At 40.2% G+C, this 25,517-nt stretch overlaps 1 protein-coding gene across 1 annotated transcript; it reads right to left on the reverse strand.

Moving 5' to 3' along the window:
• Nucleotides 1-842: 842 nt before the first annotated feature.
• ncaldb (neurocalcin delta b) lies at nucleotides 843-22,864 on the reverse strand. The gene is made up of 4 exons (XM_063898748.1): nucleotides 22,657-22,864; nucleotides 5,400-5,830; nucleotides 3,713-3,818; nucleotides 843-3,031 (listed from the first exon to the last, which is right to left on the reverse strand). The coding sequence occupies exons 2-4, from the start codon at nucleotides 5,775-5,777 to the stop codon at nucleotides 2,937-2,939; spliced, it is 579 nt and encodes a 192-aa protein (XP_063754818.1). The 5' UTR covers nucleotides 5,778-5,830; nucleotides 22,657-22,864; the 3' UTR covers nucleotides 843-2,936.
• Between the last annotated feature and the right edge of the window lie 2,653 nt (nucleotides 22,865-25,517).

Consider the following 25,517-nt stretch of genomic DNA (forward strand, 5'->3'; position numbering starts at 1 on the left):
ATGACAATGCCAACAGGGTATGTGTTCGATATTTTAGAGTAATAGGTTTAATGCTGGCGGAAATAGTGCTGTAATGCCTTCATGAGAGTGTTTAAAGGCAACTTAGCTACACCAAGAACTAAGCTCACTTAGGCTAGTTATCTTTTAGCCAAATTAATTAGTTGGTTTGATGTTGCTGTAGCAGTTAGATCCTACTAGGTTGCTAAAAGAAGCTAAGCTAACGCCTAGTATTCTAGTGACTGGCAGAGCTGCATGGGGTTTGGGTTTATTTATTTTTTCATAGCAACTGTTTATAAACTATTTTCAGTTAAATGGTATCTCTGTAGGGTGCAGTTTACCCATAGAGCTGAACACTTTGAGCCACCCGAAGTTTGGCTTGCTAGCATACTAACATTTGCTGATTAGCTGAGGCCAATGCTGAAGTGCTTTTAATTCAATTAAACCCAAGTCCTACCTTTTGATCAAATGGTGTCGCCATGAGGCTGTATTTAACATCAAATTTGAGTGTTTGGCCTGATAATGTTGCTAGAATCGAATATTTACTACAATTTATACTGTTTTATATAATACATTTCAAGGTTAGCCACTCTCTTGGCTCAAAACCCACGGTAAAATATGAGTGGTGGTGATGCCATAGGATCAGTTAAGGAATCAGAAAATTCATCAAGGCCTATCGTCTACGAACTGTGACATTTATTGGCATCCCTCAACTACTTTCCTTACTATTTATTGACATAAGTGGTCCAGTAGACTAATCAGTGTTATCCTGAGCCATGCAGCATGGCTTATTATCCTTTTATTTCAAAGGCAACATTATGACTGTAGTTAAAAAGAGAATTAGCCATTTCCCACTTTGTCTTTATTTTGAATAACAAAATGGATAACCTACACAGAATACATACCGGTTAACAATACAAAATCTACAAAATGATACAGTGACAAAGTGTTTTGTTCGACAGACAACTGTACAGTATAAATGGATACAATACTGTGTTTTTTTTCCTTCTATTTAATTCATCTATATTTGGCACTTGACCACAAGATGCTATTGAAGTGAAATGTGAGTCTGACATACCTGATGATCACCTCATTGAAATGTGCAGAAAAAACGATTATTTATCACAATTGTTTTTCTCACAAAGTTATCATTAAGCTTCCTGTTAAGACTTACCACACCTTTTGGTGTCAGAGGTATACGTAAGTGAAAGTTCAGCAGAATGAAAGCATTGGATCGGTAAATCCTGCAAAAAGACAGTGAGGTTTGGTGGACTCTGCTGTTTTTCCCTATCAACTTCAATGCTTTGTTCCATTACTTAATTGTTACTGTGCGACATAAACATTTTAAAAACATCAGTCACCTCCCATGTCACAGTTACAGTTAAATCTTTAGGTGCACATTTAAGAGATATGAAGTCAAATTCGCAGCAGACTTGAAATATCCAGTTATTAATGATGCACTTTAATGACTTGTATGCCATTGTTTATACACCACAGTACAGGAAATCTTAATGACTGCCTATGTTTACCGGCTTAGTGGTATGTCAGCAGACTGAATTGGACTGAGATTTGAAGCTATTTCCTCTCTCAAAAAGGGCAAAAGGAAGCCTATATGTACTACATGTGGCTGTGGATTTTCTGAATGAACAGCAATATGTGTGGTCCTCTCCTTTTTTAACATCTCTAGCATAAATATGAGTGATATACTGTACAACCTTCTCTCATATCTTATTCGTCAAGTAAATTAAAATGTTTATAATCACAATCCAATAATTTATACGTCAAAATTGTAAAATTAATTTCTTACACTGTAGCAAACTGCCACAATGTGGTCACAGAGTAAAAGAATATATAAGTAACACTATATATTCAAACAACTACTTACTTTTTTTTGCTCATACACTTGTTGAACCGTAGTTCACAGCTCATTTTGTGAATATGTCAAATCCATGTTTTCATCAGTAAAATTAAGTTGTGTTTATGCTAAATGTGTGAGGTGTGTGTGTGTGTGTGTGTGTGTGTGTGTGTGTGTGTGTGTGTGTATAGAACTTGGCATAAACAGTCATTTTTGAAAGAACAGATGGTTGTAACCTGTAGTCACAATATTCCCCTTCATTTTGAAATCTGAGTCAGTTTTGGTTTGATGAAACATTCCTCCAAAATAGACATTTAAAAAGAAAACAAAAACAAACAGCTTTCATCCCTTTTAAAATTCTTCTGTACTTTAAAACTAAACGTCCCAGATCTCCTGTCTACATTAGCCATACTGTTAGCTTTAAACACTTGTGCCAGACTCATTTACTTCCAGTGTTAACATGGAGCTAAATCACAATACTTTGTGAAAATCTGTCAGTCATCACTCAACAACCCGAGTCAGTTAAAAGAGAACACAATGAGCATAATCCCCATAAATAAGGAATTTTGCTGTAAAAAAAAAAGAAAAAGAAACTAGAACTCGGCTCAATGTACCTCACGAATCTGTTGGATTATTCTCGCCGAGCGTCTTCTCAGACAGAGATAGCACAACTTCGATTCAGTGTTTAACAAGTCTTTGATGGGATTTCAGTCCTTTGTGTTATATTTGTACCATGTATGAGATCTGTGTTGTCTGCAGATTTTGATCAGGCATAGAGGCACATGTGCAGTATGTGCATGTGAACATCAGAGATAATATCTGCATCAGGCTTTGGTATTTGTAGTATGTACAGTTGCATGTTGTGTGTGTGTGTGTGTGTGTGTGTGTGTGTGTGTGTGTGTGTGTGTGTGTGTGTGTGTGTGTGTGTGTGTGTGTGTGTGTGTGTGTGTGTGTGTGTGTGTGTGTGTGTGTGCCTCTAAAGCTCAAGTGAGTGAAATGTCAGCCATCTCAGGTGGGTCAGCTGGGAGAGATATTCAAATTGTGTTAAATGAATCAAAGCAATGATGGGAGAAAGTCCACTTTTCTACTGCCCAGCACTGCTGGGATCGCACTGAAGCAGCCGGACGATGGAGGGGTCGCTTTTCGCTCCCTCGACAAACTCCTCAAGGGACAGTTTACCTGTGAGAGAAAGACAAGTTTTAATGGTCTTGTTTATCCATTGCAGTAGGTCTAATAGGTCTATATCTTCCCCAAGATGATGTCACTATCAAAATGACTTTACTTTCCTTAAAACACTTGCTTATAGCGATTTTTTAAAAGTTATTGAAAGCAGGTATGAACTAAAAGAAAAGGATGCTTTAACAGGAGTTTTACTAAAGCCAAACAAGCTAACCTCCTTTAGTCACATCCAGTCTGAGTGCTAATCCATGCTTTTTTGTATAGCTTTGTATAATCTTGTATGTCTAATTTATGTGTGCAGTGTTTAAATCTATCGTGGGAAATAATATACATTTTTGTTCTCATTGAGGAGAACTAAAAACAGTAATACTTGTTTTATTTAACTTTTAATTACCGGCTACAACTTAGACTGCTAGAGTTATTCGGAAAGGATTTGACCAGTATTGCATTATTGTGTGGATTTCCTGCTTCTTTTAATTTAATTGGATGAGTTTTAATTGTATTGTGATCATTTGGGCTGTTTTTAGTCACATCTGATTGTTTTCTCATGATGTAAAGTTAGACGAATTGCCAATTAAGTTAACCTATAATCTGAAGTGTAACTGAGATTGAAATGGCACTGAGTTCAGCTATAGGCAGGAACACTGCAGAAGAGTGAAAGGCAGACGGAAGAAAGCTCACCATCTCGATTTGTGTCCATCTGCCTGAAGATTTTGTCTGTTCGTTTCTCTGGTGTGGACTCGTCCTCGGGCATCTTCATCACAGAGGAAACCATCTTGTAAATAGCCTGAAGATAGAGGGGACAGAGAGGAGGAAGTCATAAACAATATTTTACGGTTCAGACTACATTTGTTAAAACTAACATCCTTCATGCTGTAAAAGTGTGGGTTATACATTATAAATAGTAGATATCTCAGTCCAAAATCTCCAAGAATAAAGCGTCTACAGTCTGATCACGTTCCATAGTCGGGCTAGAAGCACAAATGCAAGGTTGCATCAGCTAGATTGTTGAAGATGCAGTGAAATATATATATGACCCATCAATCAATATATCTCCACTGGGTGGAAGAGAGATGAAGGATTATACTTTTATTTATTTATGTTTGGCTCTGGGGTTGATGCGACTGCACTGAAACAAACAAGAAGTAATCATCTCTTAAATACGTGGTTTAGGTTTTTAAATAGATAAAAGTGAATGAATTTGCTTCACTCTTTAGGTTTTCAGTTACTATTTATTAATGTTGCTGCACATTTTTGGTGTTCAGTCCATGACATCCTTCCATTAAGACTCTTTAATCTTAGAAATTGTGAATTATTCAAAAATAATTAAGAGTCTTCGGATCATCTGCATCCATCACACAGACACACACAACTTCTTTTTTTTAACTATCGGCTTTTATAGGTGGGTAATGGTTCAGTCTCTGTTACAATTGTGATCATCTTTAGGCCATGTTAGGGATATTTGTCGCTAATATGACAGCTGAATTGAGGAAGATAACTTTAGAGTAAAATTACAGAAACTTGAATTTCATTTAGCAGTAAGCAACATATTTGAAGTAAAATTACTTTTGGATGTGGGACATTATTAATCAAATAATTTGGAGACTTCACCTTGGATTCTGGGTTATTGTGATAGACATATTTTACTACTTTTCGAGCAATAGTAAGATGAATGGATGCTGCCGTTGCCCCTATAATCAGGCATCAAAATACATCAGCTGATAAATGAAATAATGAAAATAATAAGTAAATGTAGCCCAATCTCACTAAGAATTACAGACACACTAAGAATCAAACACAGATGATTTGAGAAAGAATGGGATTAAACATTATCTAGCGCTTATTTTAGCACTGGGATTTGTGAACATGTGTAAAGGATTGCTGTTGCGCGTCAGAGCCGTTTATCCAATAAGACGAGGAGCCTGGGTTAAACTAGCTGTTGTAAAGTAACACTGGATCTGCTAAGGAGACGAGGGGGGCGGTGGACAGCTGCTGGATGCAATGCTGAGTCAATATGAGGATCAGAGGAGGGCCGCTCCCTTCTAGAAATACATCACACATGAGTCTTATTTAGAGATGTCTGAACTGCTAGTTTCTAAAATTACTCAGTGGCTGGTTTCCCTGCTGTGGGCAGTCAAATGGTGCAGAACACAGAAGCAGATGGAAATATGATGAAGCAGCTGGTGTGGATGGCTGAGCAAAATATTGCTTCACTGCTTGAGCAGTTTGAGGAACATGACGCTACCATCATGGCATGCAGTCGCTTTGAAAGACTGAGGGCTGTCAACAGATAGAGAAGCAGAAAGTCTGAAGGGTTATGAGAACTAAGGATGAGGAAAAAAACAACAGAGTATAGCAGTAAACCCACCGTTACAATCTCCAGCATCTCCGCCTTGCTAATGTATCCATTCCCGTCCAGATCGTACATACTGAATGCCCACTTCAGCTTCTGGTCCAGCCGACCACGAGAGGTCACACTCAGGGCGATGATGAACTCCCTGAAGTCAATAGTCCCATCTCCGTTGGCGTCAAACGTGCGGAAGACATGCTCGGCGAACTTGGAGGCGTCTCCGTAGGGGAAGAAGTTGGCGTAGATCTTCTTGAACTCCTCCATGGAAAGCGCGCCGCTGGGACAGTCCCGCAAGAAGCCCTTGTACCACTCCATGATTTCATGCTCAGTGAACTCCGTGTTCTCCATCAGGTCCTGCATGACGTCGGGACGGAGCTTGCTGTTCTGTTTGCCCATGGTCGCTGCTTCTGTTGAGGCTGAGGGCGATGTTAGGGCAGCTGCGATTTAGACTGCAGACAATGAGGAAGAAAGAGAGGGAGAGGGAGAGGGGGGGGGACACAAAAAGGTTGTTAGCTAAGTAATCTGAAATAACCTTGAGCCTCTTTGATACAGTTGGGGGAGAGAAAAAGGTGATGTCAAAAGGTTCTTTATAGTTCACACTTTCACTTTCACAAAGCTGGATTAACAGTTTTTAATTTTTTCTTAAAATACAAAATAATAAATCGTCTCATTGGACACCAACAATTCAGTTGAAACCTGTATGAGGCAACTTGTTGTCAACCTGGGGGCAGTGGAACAAGCTGTACACCCACACTAACACATTATAAATATTTATTCTATTTTCAGCTCCTGGTCAAAACGTCTGCCTCTTAACCTACTCACAACAGTGGAGCAGATAAGTGAAACAATCGTTCAAATAGTGATACAAGCACCAAACTTGGTACAAATACTCCTTAGACATTACTATTTTGAAAAACTACGCGGGCTACTTGAAATTCAAGATGGCCACCCATTCTCAAAATGTTTTGAACTTTTCCTAACCCTCACACTTGCAGCTACATAGTCTTGTGCAGGTAAGACCATATTGGTAGCATTTGCACCTTCCATGGCATTCTGAATGGCATCCACACTTGGTCAGCTGTTGGCAACTCTCTGCAATGGGTGTAAGTGTTGTCCAGAAGACCTTCCATGTATCTCCACTCTTTGTCCATCCCCAGTCAGCAGGACTCTGTGTCTCTGGTTGGTGCAGTATTGTCTGACTCCATATGCAGCCTGCTTGATAGGCAGCATGCTTGACATGCTGAAGTAGTGCTGCACGAGATGGAGGAATGGCTTCATAAGGCCTCTGTTTCCGAGCAAACATTTCCAGTCTGGCATCATCTACACATGCAACTGTACTGGACCTGTCATACATTGTCACCACAAACTTCTCGAGGACCTCCACATCATCATCACCTACTGTTGGTGGGTACTGGCTTAGCTTGGCAAAGACATCAGATGCCTCAACACACACATCTCAGGTTTGCCATGCAGACTTCTTCCCTTTGCTGCGGAAGCCTGAAACAACATCGCAACCAGTGAAGGCATGAAAGAAGAGTATTCCTTTGCTTTTTTCCAGTCCGATAGATGTGTAAAGGTCATGTATAGGAACCACCTCAGGTTGCATCCTTGGCCAAAGGACACCCACAACTGCAGCAAACCAATCTGTTGAAGAAGAGGCAGAACACTGATTGCTATGATGAGGACATCTGTGTCACTGGCCTTTACTATCAGGACCTTGCTCCCCTCCTCCACTGCATGTCTGGCATGTACAAAGATACGTGTGTCTGCTTCCTCGTGACTAGATGGTGCTATCCCATCCAAGCTGATCGTGTCGTTGCAGGCAACATCTTCATCTTTGGTCACGATGACCATGTTGGGTGTAGACATATGTGCAATCTTGTCAGCCAGGAATCTGAACAGCTCAGTTTTGTTATCACTGTCTCGTAGGAAGTTCCGCCAGTTTGAGGGGATTTTGCCCTTGGTTGTTACTCTGCGTTTTACCCCACGTCCACGCTTTGACCTGGTTTCAGCCTTAAAACTTGATGACTGGTAGACATCAAACACAATGTCTGTTCTCTTGTACCTGGTGGAGTATGCGTGTACTTTGGGGAGCACATCCAACATGGCATAGTCTACAAAAGTCTTTGAGGTTCGTGGTGGCATGGTGTTCACCAGTGCTGAACCATCAATGATGATTGCATAAGCCTTTGGTTCCACATCAGGTATTGTAACATGGCTCTCAAGAATGGCTGCAAGCTGGGACTTCTGACTAGAGTAAAGCTTCCCACCATTACTCAAGGTAGCAGGGAACTGCTGATTTTCATGGCGAAAGAACTCATGCAGGTCACATTCTCTGCTCTGGCATAAGATGAACAGCTTTGAGAAGAGCTGGCAGTCCTCTTTTAGCACTTTCTGCTTTGAAGCATCAGCAGAAGCTGCTTCCTGTCCGAAGAAGTGTACCCTGTTTTTCTTGATTGGGTCATAGAAAGTGGCCAGATCCTCATGTTGCAGGCCCTCCATGAACTGCTGGAAACAAGTTCTGCCCCTCTCATAATGTGTGCTGAGAAGTGCAGCTACACTGGGATGAGCGATATCCTTGGTGGCCAGTGACAACAGATCCCCACTCTCTTCCTGGAAAGGATTGCCCAGCTCCTTCAAAACTTGGGTCAGCTTCTTGACTTTCTCAAGGAAAACCCTTTGGGCTTGTGGTGTCTCATTGTGGTGGCTAGTTTGTTCTGCAGGCTCCTTGGCTTCAGATGATGCCTTGTACTGTGCAACCAGGTGGCAGACTTGAGGACCAGCTATCATCCATCTCCTCAGTGCTGAGGGATCTTCAGTTATACCAACTGCTTCCCCGTCAGCTTTGATAACAGCATTTGACTGCTCATGAGCCTGGTCAATAGCCATAGCAGAGAACTCTCGCCTTGACTTGTGAACAACAAACTTTCCACTCGCAAACTCCTGGGCCAGCTGGGGATGTTTCTCTTTGAGGGTCACCATGTCTCGGAGATGGATGGGGAGCCAGCGTGCATAGTTAGTGTTGTTGTTGGCAAAGAAGTATGGGATGAGCTCAGTCAATGCTTGGCAGTAAAGGTTGAAGTTGGCTTCCCTGAATACTCGGATCAGTAGTAGGATTGCCAGTTCCATGGACAGCACCAAACTCCAGAACTGAAACTGCAGACTTTGAAGCTTGCGACTATCACACCAAGGCATCAATGCATAGCACTTCCTCAGAGTTGTCAGCTGACTAAAGTCATTGTAGGGTGCCTTCAACAGCTGGTAGAGACTGCATGCTATTATCTGGTGGGCCTGGCCTGTCTTAGTGATGCTTGCTGCTTATAGGAAAGATTCTGCGGTCCCAGAGGAAGCCACCCCTGCCTCCACCAGGGCTCCAGTCCAACCACTCTTCTGTAGAAGTGTTCCAATTGACTTCAATGCAGCCATCTCAATGTGTAGGCCTCCACATTATGACAAACTTATCCTCACCATACTGCTCAGGCCAGTGCCACTGGATTTGCTTTGCCAATGCATAGATTGGCTGATCGGCAGTCATGACAGGTATCTGACCTGGATTCAGGAAAGATACAGTCTCTTTGACTTTGTCCATGACATATCTGATGGTAGCAACCGAGTGGGCTGGGTCTCGCAAGAGAGGTAGCAGTGATGTTATGCTAACCTCAGCTTCAGGGCTTCTCTTCTTGGAAGCATGGTGGGCTGGTCAGGTCATGTTCACTGCCCCATCTGTCTCTTCAGTTGCACTGACTTTTTCCAGCCACTCATACTCTATTGCCAGTTGTGGTCCTAACAGAGTGGTGTCTGGATCTGTCTGCACAGGACAGCTATGTGGAGGAGAAGGCTTCTTCTTGGTGAAGAAGGCTAGGCGTATATTGGGGCAGGAGTCAGGCAGTTCTGGAACTGTCTTCACCTTCTCCTCTCCAAGTCTCACAGGTTCACGGTATTCACCCTGGTGGTGTTTGGTTGGATGTTGGAAAGCTGAGGTGCTGGTGCCATGAAAAGAGGTTGTTGCAGTTGCTGCAGTGGGGTTGTGGTCAATGTTGTCCATGGCTGTTGTGGTGAACAACCCTCTCCTCAGAACTTGTGGGCAGACCACCCCATCCTCTCTGTACCTGTTGACCGTTGCATCTCTAAGCTGCGCAGATATTTTCAGTACTCTGTCATATGAAATGCTAAGGCCATGTTCATGAAGCATTGTCACCAGCATCCTCTTCCTAGTCTTGGCATATATTGACATTCCCGATCTTTGGAATGCCTGTGAGTCGATGCTCCTTCCTTGTGTCTTGTGTAGCAGTTATACTGCAGGAGCTGGGTAATTGCAAGGTCTGACTGGAGGCACCAAATCTCAGTTGTGATTTGATGTCAGCCCTGTGTTCAATCATGCCTAGAAATTGAAGAAGGCTAGGTGTAATGGCATCCTCAATATATCCCTCATGGAAGGTTCCCTCAAAGGAAAACTTGTGATCCAGCATGTGTCTCCTCAAGATCTTGGCTGCTTTGGCTAGTGTCATAGCATCACTATAGTGAGAGGCTTGTGACAGGACAAAGCCTACATCGTTTTGGAAAGACAGCAGGACATCTCTTCCCTTCTTGTGAGCTTCCAGCTCAGGTATTTCAACCCACAGTCTGTCCTTCAGTCTGGTGGCCTTAACATCCGGTGTCTCCATACCCAGCTGTTCTAGATGCTGTTTGTACAGGTTGACCATATCTGCAAGTCTGAATATTGCAGGTCCCTCGGAACTTAATTTGGTCGCCACTATGTAGGTTACTAGTTCTGAAAATGCCAGTGGGTGGACATCCCACTGCTGGCTCTGCTCACTCTTTCAACATTTCTCAGGTAGGCTCTCTGTTGTACAGGGGTGTCAAACATGCAGCATGATACTTGAGCTCCTGTGCTATGACATCTCCACCACTCAGTACTTTCAGGAGTTTTCCATCCTTTAGAGTTTTAGCACAGTCATTGAGTCTTTTGTTAAGCTTCATTGTCATGGCATGTCTCAGTTTTGATGCTGGCTCTTTTTGTTCACAAAAGAAGCACTCAGACTCCAGACCCTCACGGCTGGTTCTTCGAAGTTTGTTTTGCCCCTCTTCTGATTGAGCACTTTGAGGTCCAAGCCTTCTCTTTCTTGCCCTGTCCAGTTTGGTGTTCTTGAAAAGATATCAGCAGCTCTGGTGGTACTGTGCCATGTTCCTCCTCCTGTTTCTTCTATTCCACCACCCTCATCCAGTCTGGTTGGATCCAGAACAATGGGCATCTCATTGAGGGCATGGAACAGGTGGATATTGGTCGCAATCATGGTGTAGCCATCTTGTTCAGATGCGTAACGTTTAGATGGGGATTTTAGATCCTCATTATCTTTGTCCTCTTGGCAAATACAAAATTTGCCCCAGTCAGTTTTCCATTTAGATGATCCTGGAGCTGAACTTGCCATCTTGTTCGGTAATGAATTAATTAATGCAGTAAGGCCGAAGGTTTATCCTTTTACCACCTTTACCACAGTATGACTATACACATTCAGGTATGGGATACAACTATGTTCAGACATAAATCCTACACCTAGACCGATCGTTCATCCAGTGCCATTTAAGCCCCGTGCGATCTGTACACCTTCTGGGTGACTACATGCAAAGTCATGTAAAGCCCCGTCACCCTTGGCTCTGCTCTCCCGCACTGGCACACCCTGCCGATTCAGGTGCGGCTATCTAACTACATATAACTAATATCTAACTACTAGCTAACTGTTGTGAGCATTTGGGACACTAAACTATACTATTACCACTACTACTAGTTACAGTAAAGCTTGTTTAGCCAACATTGAACCCCCTGCTGAGTTTCACAGCAGTGTGATGTCACCAGTGTGTCCTGGCTGTGCCTTGACATCCACTCTTTTCTGACTCTCTCTCCCCCCTCACTGGGGGTGCATCCAATTCAGTTCTCATTCCTGGGATATGTTCCACATCAATCAGCTGTGGGTGCTGTCTTCATGCACAATGTGTTAGAGTCTGAAATGCTTAATCACACACAGAGACCCTCACCTGGTTTAGCCTGTGAGCCAACATAGTGGATTATTTTTTATCTAAGGCCATGATAAGGCAAAAGTAAGCTTTTGGGAGGTTCAGTGGTCCCCTTACATGGTAAAAAATGTATATATTGATGTCAAAATCATCCATATTGGCCAGGTCTGTGCATATTTATTACTGCTTATGGCGTCCATCTTGAAAATGGACGGCCATCTTGAATTTCAAGTGGCCCGTGTACTTTTTGAAAAGAGCAATGTCTAAGGAGTATCTGTGCCAATTTTGGTGCTTGTATCACCATTTGAACAATTCCTCTGAAAATATGATGTTATCTACTCCACTACAATTAGGATGTCATCATCTACCAACTGAAAGGCTCCAGAGATAAGATTCTTCCGGGTCTGCTTGGGTTCCTAACTTTGATAAATAATTTCCAATAGGAAGATTTGGGAGAAGTGGGGAAGCTATTCTCTCCTGGCAGGAAGGATCACAACATGGAGGTTAAACTAGAGCCCAATGTGTGTAACATTATGTTTGTTTAAGCTGTTTACATCAAATTGATGTTATCAAAAAGAGGCGATAACTTGGGTAGAGGGGTTTCCAGATCCTGATATGTCAGCAGCTTAAATTGGCTCTATTTATCCCTTGACTTAAAAGAAGGTACATGTAGATGATGGAAAATAAGTAAAAACACTATTCAATACAAACTGTTGTTATACCTTGTTTTTATTTGTGTATCATCGCTTTATATGAGCTTCACTGTCACTTGTGTTGCCCTGTATCTGGGGGTTTACAGAAAAACTTTTGCTTTCATTTTGTCTTTTTTGAGGATAGGCGTCTTTGTTATCTTACCTCCACTTTTTCACTGTTTGTTGCCATTTGTCGAAAAGAACATTACCATAACCACAATGATAGTACATAAAAGTGAATGCACAAGATGAGGTTGTGCATGCGGTTTTGTGCATATGCACAGCCTGGTTCAGCATCCCATGCACCTGTAACACGAGACCACCAGATGTGTTTGTGATGCACTACTACACCCACACTCACAGTGAGGCACTCACTGTTTATAACCCCAATTCATGCCAATGCGTGAGATTGTGTTTCTCTGCAGATGCACTTTACATATCCTGCAGGAACTACAATGCATACACACACAATTGCTCTGTAATAATAATCAAGATAGTTAATCAACCTAGTTTTGGTTTTAAAAATAAAACCTATTTAGATATGTAGAAAAACCTGAAGTACAACAGGACTTAAACAATGCAATAAACATGCAAAGGGAAAATAAAGGGAAACATCACAATCAGTGCACAATGCAGTGAAAAAGTGTCTGTAGAAAAGTGAACATGGAGCGTTAGCACTCGACAGAAGAGACGGTTCATCATTTAACCCTGCAGCTAATGTGCTTAGCACTTTCCCCTGTCAGACCAGAAGAGGAGGAGATGGAAGCTGTTCTAAGCTTAGCCGAGGTTAATGACAGATAAAATCAGCAATGTCAGGTCAGGCCAAAGCAAATCACTGAGCAGGTAGTTTGTCCCAGGAAGAGAAATGTGGCACCACTGTGTTTCCACTCAATGTTGGTGGACTGTATTACTTTGTTCATGGACTTGAAAGCAAAAATAGTAATAAATAACATAACATAACTAGCAATCTAATTCATATCCCCGCATGCACATGTAGACTGTGTACAATCCCATTTGACTTCTGCTCTTTCAGCGGATCAATTAATTAACCAAGCCTGATTGAAAAGACTTCATAATTGGAATATGTTCTTTTTGCTATTAACTATTTAGTTAGAGCTAATGAAAAGTGCTGCTTCATTGACAAACTAAACAGGAAACAGTGAGTCTTGGAAACACTGTTGTTCACCAATTGACTGAAACAAAAGTGTAATTTTAAGTGAAACGGTATGAATATGTAGATTTGTCAAAGATTGGTTGCATTTTGAATTAAATACCTTGATGTCCTATTAGTTTTGTTGACTGCTAATGCAAGTTCTCTGCCATCTTGTCCCTTTATTTCACACTCGCATGTTCCATAAACAGCTAGCTATAATCCTTTAATTAACTCAGAGTAAACAATGGGCTCTTGCAATGTGGCAGCTGCCTCTAATGAGTTCCCTGATGTTACTCATATAGTTCACTTCAGCCAGCGTGGATGCTGGAGCAGCGTGAAAAGAAGAATAACACATGTTTACACACTCATCACTCCTGGAACAAAACACAGCAGCAGACACACAGCGGGGTCCAGTGTGAACTGCTGATATTAAGACTTGAAGCGGGTCATGCTTTACATTTCACAAAATCAGACAGTCTAGACCAGGGGTGTCCAAACATTTTTCACCTAGGGTCACATACAGAAAAATATACGGAGAGCTGGGCCCCTTATAGAAGAGAATATTGCCTCATAAGTTAAGTTATAAGTTAGCAAAACAAATCAAATGTAGGTGAATAATGCGCAATACTTGAAAACGCTTTCAGAAAGATCAGCCTACATCTCATCTGTCTTTAGGGTTCATTTATTTTGTTGGCAGCTCATTCCTTAAAACAGAAGCCTCAGAGTGCTGATAATAAGAGTAAACATGAAGGTTACATTTCAAGCTGGTTATAGAAATAAGTTTTGACTGAATTTATTTTAAATTGGGCTCATTAATATATTTGAACATATATATTTGAAAAGTACAATATAAGACAAGCAGAAGTTTAATTTGTGGGCCATATTGCATTATACTTTTAGAATTTGCAGAGGGCCGACTCAAAATGGCCTGCGGGCCGCATTTGGCCCCCGGGCCGTAGTTTGGACACCCCTGGTCTAGACTTAAGAAGGGCGACACGTGGACTCTTAAAATGTAGCATTAACACCAAAGATATTGCCAATAGGTCACTTTTTTGACCATCTATTAATAGGTTAAGTTATTTTAGACTAAATGACCAAACATTTGATTCCCCTGGCCGTACATGTGACAATTTGCAGCTTTTCTTAGTCTCCACTTAAGTAGATATTTTGGGTTTGGGTATGGTAGTTTACTATGTGTACTATGATATTGTGACAGGCATTTTCACTGGTTTCTGATGACCAATAAAATAGGTATGCACAGGCAGCACAAAAAAATGATGTTTGATTTAACAGGGATTGTGATACATGCAAATACATATTCCACTGTTCTTCCAATAAACAAAGTTACCTTTATTCTATGCTATGATTAATAGTAGTAATTTCAGAATATAGTTGACAGGTTTACCCGTAATGAAACCTATCATTGCAGTGTTAAGTAAAGAGAAATGATTCAACCATTAAAATATTGCAAACATCTGCATTTGAACAAACAACGCCCCTGAACACACCATGGGGAACCCACACAGGCGTTTTCAATTATTATACCAGATGAGACCTCTTCTATGGAGTGTAGCTGTGGGCCTTTTTGTAAGGTGTTATCAGTAATATCTATTTGGCTCCATTTACATGTCCCAGTAAGCAGGACGCTGATGCACCTTCTATAACTGGATTGAGTCGTTATTACATCACTATTTACACATGTGCTTTTACTGCTAATCTAACAACTGAAGGAGTAACTTTTTCCCCTCACACATTTGCAATGAAATGTATTTAAACTAAACAATAGTGTGGTGAATTAGCTCTTCTCTTGACTTATCCTCCTATGTATCCGTTTACAAGAAATTGAAGGTGTTCGTCAGCCTATCTAGTCAACTTTTATCTGGATTGCCATATGGTCAGTAGAGTAGAACATCCATGATATGATATCCAAAGTCTCATGTTATTGATGATGTCATTACCACATGAAGACAACAATCTCACATTCACAGCAAGCAATGGTTTGTGAGCTCATAGAGGCATTTGATGTTTTTTAGAAAGCATTTTTCTGTCATTCACAATCAAAATGCTTAGATTTGCAGGGAAAACTCCAAACCAGCTCATTAAATGTAGCCTAAACGCACACAGATACTTTGTCATTCCCCTAATCAAGAGTTGATGTCATCCTAATATCCTCCTTTCATTTCATCCATTTTCCCTTGGTGACCACAACCGCCACATACTCTGCAAACTGCATTTTAATGTTTTAATGGATTGTGTGGGGCGCTGCAATGATTACTGAGGTTGTGTTGTAATGACACTGACCAAACAATAATTCTTGTTTTTGGCAGCAGGTTGTCACAGAAACATTACTTTATATGCCACCTTTGATTAACAAAAGCATTTAATTACACTTTCTGTGCAGACAGCTTGTTTAATTGTTTGCTTTTAGCCGCAGCTCCAATTAGACTACTTTATGCCAGACTGTTTACACAAACCGAGCGGACTAAAATGATTCAATCCCCATTACTCCGCATGAGCGGGGGGAGGTTAATTAGTGTTGCTCTTACTGGCTTCACAACAACATATTATTTAGCTTATTTGTTGCTTTTACAGAGAAGTGATTAATTGATAATGAAAATAATTAGTCGCAGCTTTATTGTGTGATGAACTGTCAGGTCTTACACCGGATGCTTTCTCTTTACTAAAAAGGCTCGTATTATTTCACAGATTTAAACATGCTTTGCTTTCTTTTAGAATCCGCAGCTGGGAGTAGTTACAGCGTGGAGTTTGCATGTTTCTCCCTGTGGGTTTTTGTTTCCACCCACAATCTATAAACATGCAGGTAGGACTGCATGTGTTCAGTATAATATGTACTGTATAGGTAAACATGTAGGTTGTTTTGACTTTCAAATGAATGTTTTTAAATGTAAAACTGCAACGATCGGTTAACAGCATTAAAAAAAACGATGTTTTATTAACTGTTGAAGTATTTTTTGATGGAATAACGCTGTTCCTGCCTCTGAAATGTGTAGATTTACAGTTTTTCTGTGTTTATATCATAATAAACTGAATATCTTTTGCTTTGAACCTACAAAAAAAGATAGGTACAGACAAACTTTGGAAAATCAGGAATTGGGACGGCCATTTTTCAAAATTTGTATGACCTCTTATGACTTTTGTGACACTGAAAATGTAATTTGCAGCCATTATGTAACTTAGTATCTAATGCTTACACTGCACACCACCCTTCTCTCACTATGATGTGCATTTCAAAAGGAAGAAATGATGGGATGAGGGCTCAGACCTCCACTGAACATCCCTTTAACTAGTCATCCCTAAGGACTCAGCTATTTCTGTCTCCCAGAGATCACTGCCTACAATTAACGTTAAGACTCTTACCTGCTGCTGCTGGCAGACCTTTGATGACACTTTTACATAACGGAGGCTTTGACAAGTGGAAAGGTCACATGGTTTAGCCAAGTCTCTACCGTCTCATAAGGTCAAGACAAGCGAGTGAACACCCGGCACTTGTTTAACCTCGTGAGTGCCACTGCGAGGAGAACAGGCCTGAGAGGTGACCTCCGCCTGTGCAGGTATAATCATAGACCGCATGTACAACCCCTGCTGTCACTTTCAGTTTCTAATAACACCAGCAGGACACACATGTTCAGACATTTAGCAGGACAAGATCAACCTGCGGGGCTTTGAGACAGATTTAACTAACACTACAACTAATAACATACAACAGCAATGCCTCATAATACTCAACTCAAGACAACACATAAAGATCCCTTCTTTAGTTGTCTTGTTTTTGCCAACTAACAGTGATTATTATCAAATAAAAAGAAAAACAAAAGCAGTAAATCCTCACATTTGAGCTGGAAACTACTACTGTGTAGCTGTTTCGGTTGGAGAAAAATATGAATTGAGGATAATAGAAATAGTTGGATATTGTAATTAGAGAAACCTTTAATTATTCAATATAAATCATTTACAATCACAGATAATTGCATTAAAGTTAGGTAACTTTTCATCTTATCATTGTATTAATGTTATTATGAAACCTAATACTTTTTAAAGCTATTTAATAAAATACATTCTTAAACTGATGGCAGAAAGGATATATACCTATTTTTGTTTTGGAATGCTGGTCACAAAAACAAGTATTACCAAATACTTTGTTTATAATTATGAAAAGGTCCACTGTGAAGCTGTGAATGCATTTTATGGACCACGTAATTATTGGTTTGATCAATAATATAGAAAATAATACATTGATAATGAAGTACTAAGAAACAACTTTAAAAATGTGACCCAACATTTTTTATATCAAATCATATTCTTAACGCTTTTCAATATTTAGTTATATATAACATTTTTCATTTTGGAAGCCAATTATATAACATTTACACTATTTAATTGCTGGTTGAAAGCTGAAATCCGACACAACTCTGCAGCCAATATGTTTTTACAGCAGCTGAGAGGTTGACTCATTCTTGCTGCTTGAATCAAAAGCCCTCAACACGCCATCACCCCAGAACATCTTGTTGTCCACTTATGTAACAGGCAGAAGTCTCCATTTATAATCCTGCAGGTAAATCTGAACTCAGAGGTCCCACGGATAATCCAAGAACAGAAAGCAGAAGATAGCTGAGGGGGGAGGGGGGACTGAAGAAGACCTGATCACAGATGGTGAGTTTATGAATGATACATTCATAATACAATATGCTCCGCCTGTGATCAGGCTGCGGAGATAAGCCAGTTATTAAACCTTCAATATCTGCAGTGTGATATTCACCCAGAGGTTGCTATTAAATAATTATTTGTAATTTCAGCTTTGATAACACATCACAGAGATTTAGGCAAGGACAGATTGTAAAAAACCCTGAGCTGCAGCGTCTAAAGTCAGAGTAAAATCAGATTTTGAACGCCAGAAACAGACATACATTCTTTCACGCAGACACAATATTTTGATGACGGCGACATCACAATCACTCACTTTCTTTTCTGCTATTTAGGTGCGTAATTCATTTTTTGCATCATCTATTTTTGCAAGAGCTTAGAGCAGCATGAAGATAACATCATCAATTCACACGAGAAGCTGAAATCACTATTTAAGACTAGGGCTGAACGATTAATTGCATTTGCGATAATACCGCGATATGACAAAACGAGATTTTCCAACCGCAAAGGCTGCGATTTGACTGGTCACGTGATCTGGTCACGTGATCTGACTTGCGAGCGAGCCGAGTGGAGCCGAGCGAAGCCGAGCAGGCAGGGAAAGAAGTCAACGCTGCGCTTGAACCTGTTGCACAATGGCCTCAGGCTCGTCAGAAGCGTGCACGGCTGGAAGTTTGGTACCAAAGAGGGGCGGCACGTCAGTTGTGTGGAATTATTTTGGCTTTAAAAAGGAAGATGCTGCGCAACGTCAGGTATTGTGCAGAACGTGCCTCGCTACTGTTGCTACCTCACTAGGTTCACGATTGTAATCACGATTGATTAATTGTGTTTGTTGAAAAATACATGAGAAGAGGACCTTGAAAAAATAATCGCATATTAAGGAAAAAAATCGCAATTAGATTATTTTCCAAAATCGTTCAGCCCTATTTAAGACCATGTTTTACATACAAAAATGAATTATACAATGAAATAATTATCAAACTTTCAGCCAATTTATTTTCTGTCTTCTTGTTGATGCCGAAAGATGACAAACAAATCCTTTTTGTACAATACATGTCCCCAATTAGGCCCAGTTTGCAGATTAAAAAAAAGTTTTTTGGTTGACGTCTCAACTGTGACAGTGATAACAATCCGCCACAAAGTTATCAGTGTGATTGAAATGCAGTTAAGTACACACAAAAAAACTAACATTAGAGTGGCCCTACAGCACTCAAATGAAGCAACCAACAAACTAATGTGTTTTTATTTTTTATTTAAAGAAGCTACACAAACACAAGGACTGAAAAAGGTTGTATTCTGACAGCCATTACTCTCATAAGTCTGGCAGGTATGAACCATACAGTCTTTGGTATGACCACACCGTGCACGTCCCTCTCTTTAAACCTCTCCTGGCTGCAGATTGTGTGCGATCACATGTCTGGTCAGCAGCACATTTCAAACTGCCATCAAACGCAGCTGCAGGAGCCCCGTGCTCGCGTTACAAGTATCATGACGAGGGCTGTTCAGTGCAGCGTGCTTCAGTGGCTGCCTGAATATCTGCCTGCAACTGTATCTCCTGCGTCATTTAGCGTAAGGTCAGGACCGGTCTACCGTCAGTCCAATCTGTGCCAATGTGTCTTGGGAACTAAATTCAGAAGAGGGTTTGGAAAATTCTAATCATGGACCATCAGTCAAATAAGGCTGTAGAGTCTTACAGCTGCAACTTAGTCAAAGAGTAAATAAAGGATTAGTAAATAGTGTTAGAACGTGAGATACAAGTACAAATGTGACAAAGTGGAGTAATCTTGCTGGTTTGATCATTTTGATTCCAGTGACACAAACATCATCCAGTTTAGAGCTGAAACATTTTGTGGCTTAACTGACACCAAATCATTTGCAATATTTAGACCATTGTTTAATCTTTTTTATTATTTCCATCTGCTTTCAGATTATCCAATGCGAGGATTTACTGTCTGTTATTAGTCATATTATAGGAAATTGAATATCTTTGGGTTTTTGGACAGATGGTCAGACTAAACAAAAATACGTCCTTATAAAGAGATTGGAAATCAAACACAATCCGCAGCTGGTCAAAATTCATAATGAAATTAATCAATGGTTTCACATCAAAGACAGGCCAATTCACACTTTAAAAAACAACATTCATAGCAACCGCTCTAAAAATAGACCCAACATCCTCTTACACTTCCTTAATATTTGGGTTAATCAATACACTTCCTTCATTTCTGCCTCCATGTGTCATTTTAATGTTCAGTGATGGGAATCATGCTCCAGTACTCTGTTATTATGACTTGAGTATTTGTACAATTGACAGGATTTGGTTTCTCTGGGTGTCTGATTAGTTTATTTTAATTTACAGCTCTCTAAATGAATAACAATGTCTTTTCTTTGGTTGACAAAGTCCTAAACCATTTCTTCTCTTCCCCAAATCCTACTCATCCTGCCAATTTGAGAAACCCAAGGCAGCAACTTCATCATAATGCAGCACACATGAGCTCCAATTGTCAGCCGGAGAGCTCTGTGCGTCAAGGCGCTGCAGAAAACCACAATCATGACAGAGAAGCCATTATGAGGGAGCGAATGAGAACAAGATAAAAAAGTGTCATTTACAACAACTGCGAGAATGCAGACAGAGCTGCAACAGACCCAGGCCTGGACAAACACACACACACACACACACACACACACACACACACACACACACACACACACACACACACACAGACACACACGCGAGTGGCGTTTACTTTGCACTGAATATCTAAATGTGCCTCTGTGTGAAACAGCTTGTTGAAAAGACAAAGGCTCTGGAGATGGAAATGTCAATCTGTCCGATGACTAAACAACTCCCACCCTGCTCTGCCAGGGATATCTGCAGCACACCATGTGTTAACTGCGGCTTGCAATCCAAAATATCAGCAGTGTGACAGGCCAGAATCTCAACATCTGTAGCTTTCCTCCTTATGATTAATCTTACACTCATCCTTGTTTTTTCCAATCCTGACTCCTTTCTCTAAAAAACAAGGTCCACTTCAACTGAAAGAGCACTGACTGCTGCACAGACGAGCATAACTACAGAGGACGTTGCCAATGTGGTCAGTCTGGCCCAAAACAAACCCACGCACACAGGAATAGAACATCTGTTCAAATTTAGCGCACATTTGTAAGAGTTCAGCATCTTGAAATGTTTGGAGAGATGCTTCCGACACCAAGGGGGCTATTATCTCGACTCCACCCTTGTGTCCGCACCTCCGCTGGTCTTTAAATTATTCTGCCATGCCATGTTGTGTTGGTTGCCTGAGGTGAGAGGGGTAGCTGGACTGAGATTTCATTTCCTAAAAACATCATATGATAGTGACTCAAATAAAGCAAAACCAGTCTGTGTGTCTTTTTTTGTTTTCTCTCATATCCTGCAACTACATCTTTCATTTTATGTCATGAGCTTGTGCTTTTCTTGTCACTATAATGTTTATTTTTCTCGTTCTGTGTCCATTTGTGTCTTTTCACTTCATTGAACACTCTGATCATTACAAGAGCATTTCAAAGAGAGAGCCAGAGGAAATTCAGCCATGACAGGCTTCTTGTTTACATCCCACATCACATACAAAACCAGTTCAATTAGTAGAAACGAACAGCTAACAAAAGCACATTTGCACAGAGCCTCTTGATACTACAAGCCACTTTTAAACCTCAGTCTTACTTTAGCTGCTTAACTGTCTAACGGAAACCTGAAACCAAAACGGTCCACTGAATAAGCAATTCAATGTAGGCTTGGAACTAGTGACTGTTTTCATTATTTATTATCATTATTGTTATATGTTGACATTTTATAAATGAATGGATTATTGGCTTCGAGAATTATTTGATATTGTTTGTACCGTGGATTTGGGACTGTTGTCAGATAAAAGCTGTTTAAAAGACCTCCCCTTGGGCTCATGAGAAATTGTAGCAGAACTTTTTGTGGGTACACATGTCCTCACATTTGGAAACGTCTAGAAGCTAGAACCTGCTAATTTTAGAAAATGATCACAGAGAAGGTGGCAAATAGACACATAGATTATCAAAATCATTGTCAAATATGTAATCTTTTAGCATTTATTTGATGCCCTAACTTATTTGACCGTTACTTTCCTTTCACATGTAGTTTGTTTCAGATGTTTTTTTAAATCTACTACTCTGTAATGCTGTGAAGCTCCTCAGCTCCTTTCAGTGAAAACATGATCTCACTTTGACAGTACAGCCACCACAAGCATTCATGCACAGCAATGCATTTTAAGATAAAGTAGCCAATCACCACTCCAATAAAGCTACCTCCTCTGTCCTGCTTTAATCCACTGACTGACTGATGTGCATTTGCTGAAAGGAGATACCCTGCCTCACCTCACTCAGACTTGTGTGTTAGTGAAAGACTCATTTCCCACTCCCTGTCCTCAGTCATTCTACAAATAAATATGAAAAGTGTGTAAGGACACAAAGCACCTCTCCTACAGGCTACCCTGGGAGTTAATTTAGGAAAGAAGAGCAGCCTCATCCGATTACAAATCTAGGTAAAGCTTTATCCGCTGCTACCATCTTGTAATGCTGCTGTGATGCAGCGTTATAGAAGAAATACAATTATTCAGACCAATAAAAGTTTGTAAAGTTAGACTTGGAGCTTGTAACTCATCTCACCTGAGCTGCAAGCAAAAGCAAAAAAAGTAACAGGAAGCGGACAATCGCGACGGAGGGAGGGAGGGACACAGCATGAGCGACAACTTACCTCGCTTTAAAGTAGCTGTTGAAAGCCTGTTGAATTTCTCTCTAATTGTCCATTACTTTGCGTCGCAGGAGTGAAACTTTCCCAGACTAAAGGAGGGCAACAGGTTGCAGCAAGAGCCTCGCAGGAGCTGCAGTTTCCCGGCTTGCTATCAGTCCACACTCTCTCAGCTTGTTCCGCTGCTCAGACTCCGCTCAGGCTGCAGATTCTCACCGTGACGTCAGGACTGTTCGTCACGTGGTACGGCGGTGGCCAATAGGAAGTCGCGTTGTCCCGGCAACAAGATCAGCGTATAAAACCGTTCATACACTATGGTTGTACTACGGATATAAATATTAATTATGATGTGCAAAGGTTTATACTTCTTTTTTTACTAAAGAAGTACTCATATCTTGTACTCAAGTAAAAGTAGAAATACCAGAGTGTAGGAATAGCCTGTTACAAGTAAAAGTCCTGTATTACAAATGTGACCCATGTAAAAGTACAAATATATTAGCAACAAAATATGCAACAAAAGTAAAAGTACTCATTATGCACATTAGCCATTTCACAATCATATATAGTCTATGTTTTGATTATAATTATTGATGCATTAAAGTGTTATCAAAGCTGGTTAAGGTGCAGCTGAATTTACTCCAGGTGTAACTAAAGTCTTATAAGTGATGGTCATATTGTTCATCATTAATCTATATCTGCAAGAAAGTAACATGAAATGGAAACACTCGAGCAAAGTCCGTCAAAATTGTAGTTAAGTACTGTACTTGTGAATGTACACATGAACACCACTTTGAATATGAATTATAATGTGGCAGTAAATACCAAATATAAAAGGGACAAGAAGAGTTTTATATTTTATAGCAAACTGGTTTGTTTAAACACATACAGCTCTATTACCTCACAAACAAAACATGTTACACAGTTTTCATATTTCTGTTGATTATATATAGTTTTTGTCATATGGTAAACTCTTCTGTAATTTACTTAAACTCCTAATTTATATATTACCTTTGCTCTGTAGATCAATTGCTGTCTATTCTTTTTGAATCCTATTTTTTTTCTTTATGTCTAACAAAATAAATATTTAAAAATCCTCCAAGTGCACTAGCTTTTTCCTGGTTTTTACAATTTCTCATTTTTATAATGCCTATATATTATTTTCCCTCACAAGGCATAAGCAATGGTTACATTATTGTTGTTGTTGTTGTTGTTGTTGTTGTTGTTGTTGGATAGGAATACAACAAATACATTCAACCTAAAGCTTGTATGCATTATGCATATTACTACTTCTTCCCTAGAAAGAGACACTTGCAAAAGTCACTTTGCAGGAATTCAAATCATAAAGCAAAAAAGTTGCAGTCTTCATTTTTATTTTATGTTTTACTTTGCTTTATACTGTATATACATTTTGTTTGAGCAATTACATAATACAAGTATTACATTTGTAAGTATTGCAAGTCTATGATGAAAATACCACCAGTGATATGCTGCAGCCCAGTAGGTGTTCCCATGCAGACACCTTGGGAGCCATGCGTTGCCTAAGATGATTAATGGAAGTCAAAGCCACAGGGCTTATTCAGTCGGTGTTCTAGCAAGCATTTTCTTAATGGCCTTATAAAGTACACAGCCCTGCTGAGTCATCAAACTATTGACCTCCCTTATATATGAATGATTCACTGCATGCATTCAGAAATTTAACCTAACTGACAAGTTATGAATGTCTAAAAAGCATTTAAACACATGCAGGCAGACATCCATTTAGCTTCAAATAGAAATTTCATGTTGCACTTCTTAACAATGTCGGAGCACTCCAAATAAATAGCTTTGAACATTTAAATAACTATAAATTCAAACCAAGCATGTCATGATCCAATAATATGAACAAATGTAATGTGTGGAAAAGGTGGGCTGTGTACACATTCAACACCTGTGGGGTATTAAAATGATTTTCTGGGGTTCATTTTGCCTTTCTTATAAACAACAGGGAAATAAAAAGAAATGAGGAGGAATAGACACACTACCTCAGAAAGATTCAATCTGCCTAACACTTAAGGCTTTAATTGAAAATGTACCGACCAGATGATTAGTAGTTTAATCTCTAAAATGATTTGCAGATTAATCAATACTGTTAATGTTCGTTTGTTGCAGCCTTAGCAAAGATACAAACAAACAAACAAAAACCGAAACTCATGAAGTGTAAAAAAAAAATCTATTTTTAACGATTGGACTTGAGTCTCTGACCCCTCTATCAGTGCCGTTTCAGGGTAGGTAATTTGAGTCACGGTAGCACTGTTTCACATCGTGATACTGTGATTATTACTTGTTTATTTTTTACCAGCAGGAGACATTATTCACACTCCACAGAAGTGAGAGGTCATCTTGAGTGTGACCCTGAGGGAGAGCGCTGAGCACTCTGGAGCTGTAGCACTGCAATCTCTGACTAATAGGTTTGCAAAACATTGATCTGACAATAGAGCAATCCCCAACTCTTCACACACAAACACACACATTGACCAGGTCTGCCACGGCTCATAAACCAAGAAGCTTTGAACTGGATCGTCTAAATCAGCCGGCCCGTGTCTCTGTCAGGACTCTGTCATTAGGTAACAGCGGCTTTACGGACAAGACTAAGTATCTGGTGCTGGTTGAAGAAGCTACTGAGCTGCACGACAGAGGACCAAACACCTTTTCTCACTGATTATCTGTTATCTAACCACACAGAGCTAACCTTGTGCTGCTCTGAGGAGAGTCTTGTAGTGAGTTAAGCTCTCTGGCAGGCATGGCTGATTAATGTGATCTCATAGAGGAAAGGTGTCTGAAAGTTAGACATTCAAAAGTTCTTAACAACAAAAGAAGACTGCATTGAC

This window comes from Eleginops maclovinus, chromosome 13 (assembly GCF_036324505.1).
Source record: "Eleginops maclovinus isolate JMC-PN-2008 ecotype Puerto Natales chromosome 13, JC_Emac_rtc_rv5, whole genome shotgun sequence".
In the NCBI taxonomy this organism is placed as follows: domain Eukaryota; kingdom Metazoa; phylum Chordata; class Actinopteri; order Perciformes; family Eleginopidae; genus Eleginops; species Eleginops maclovinus.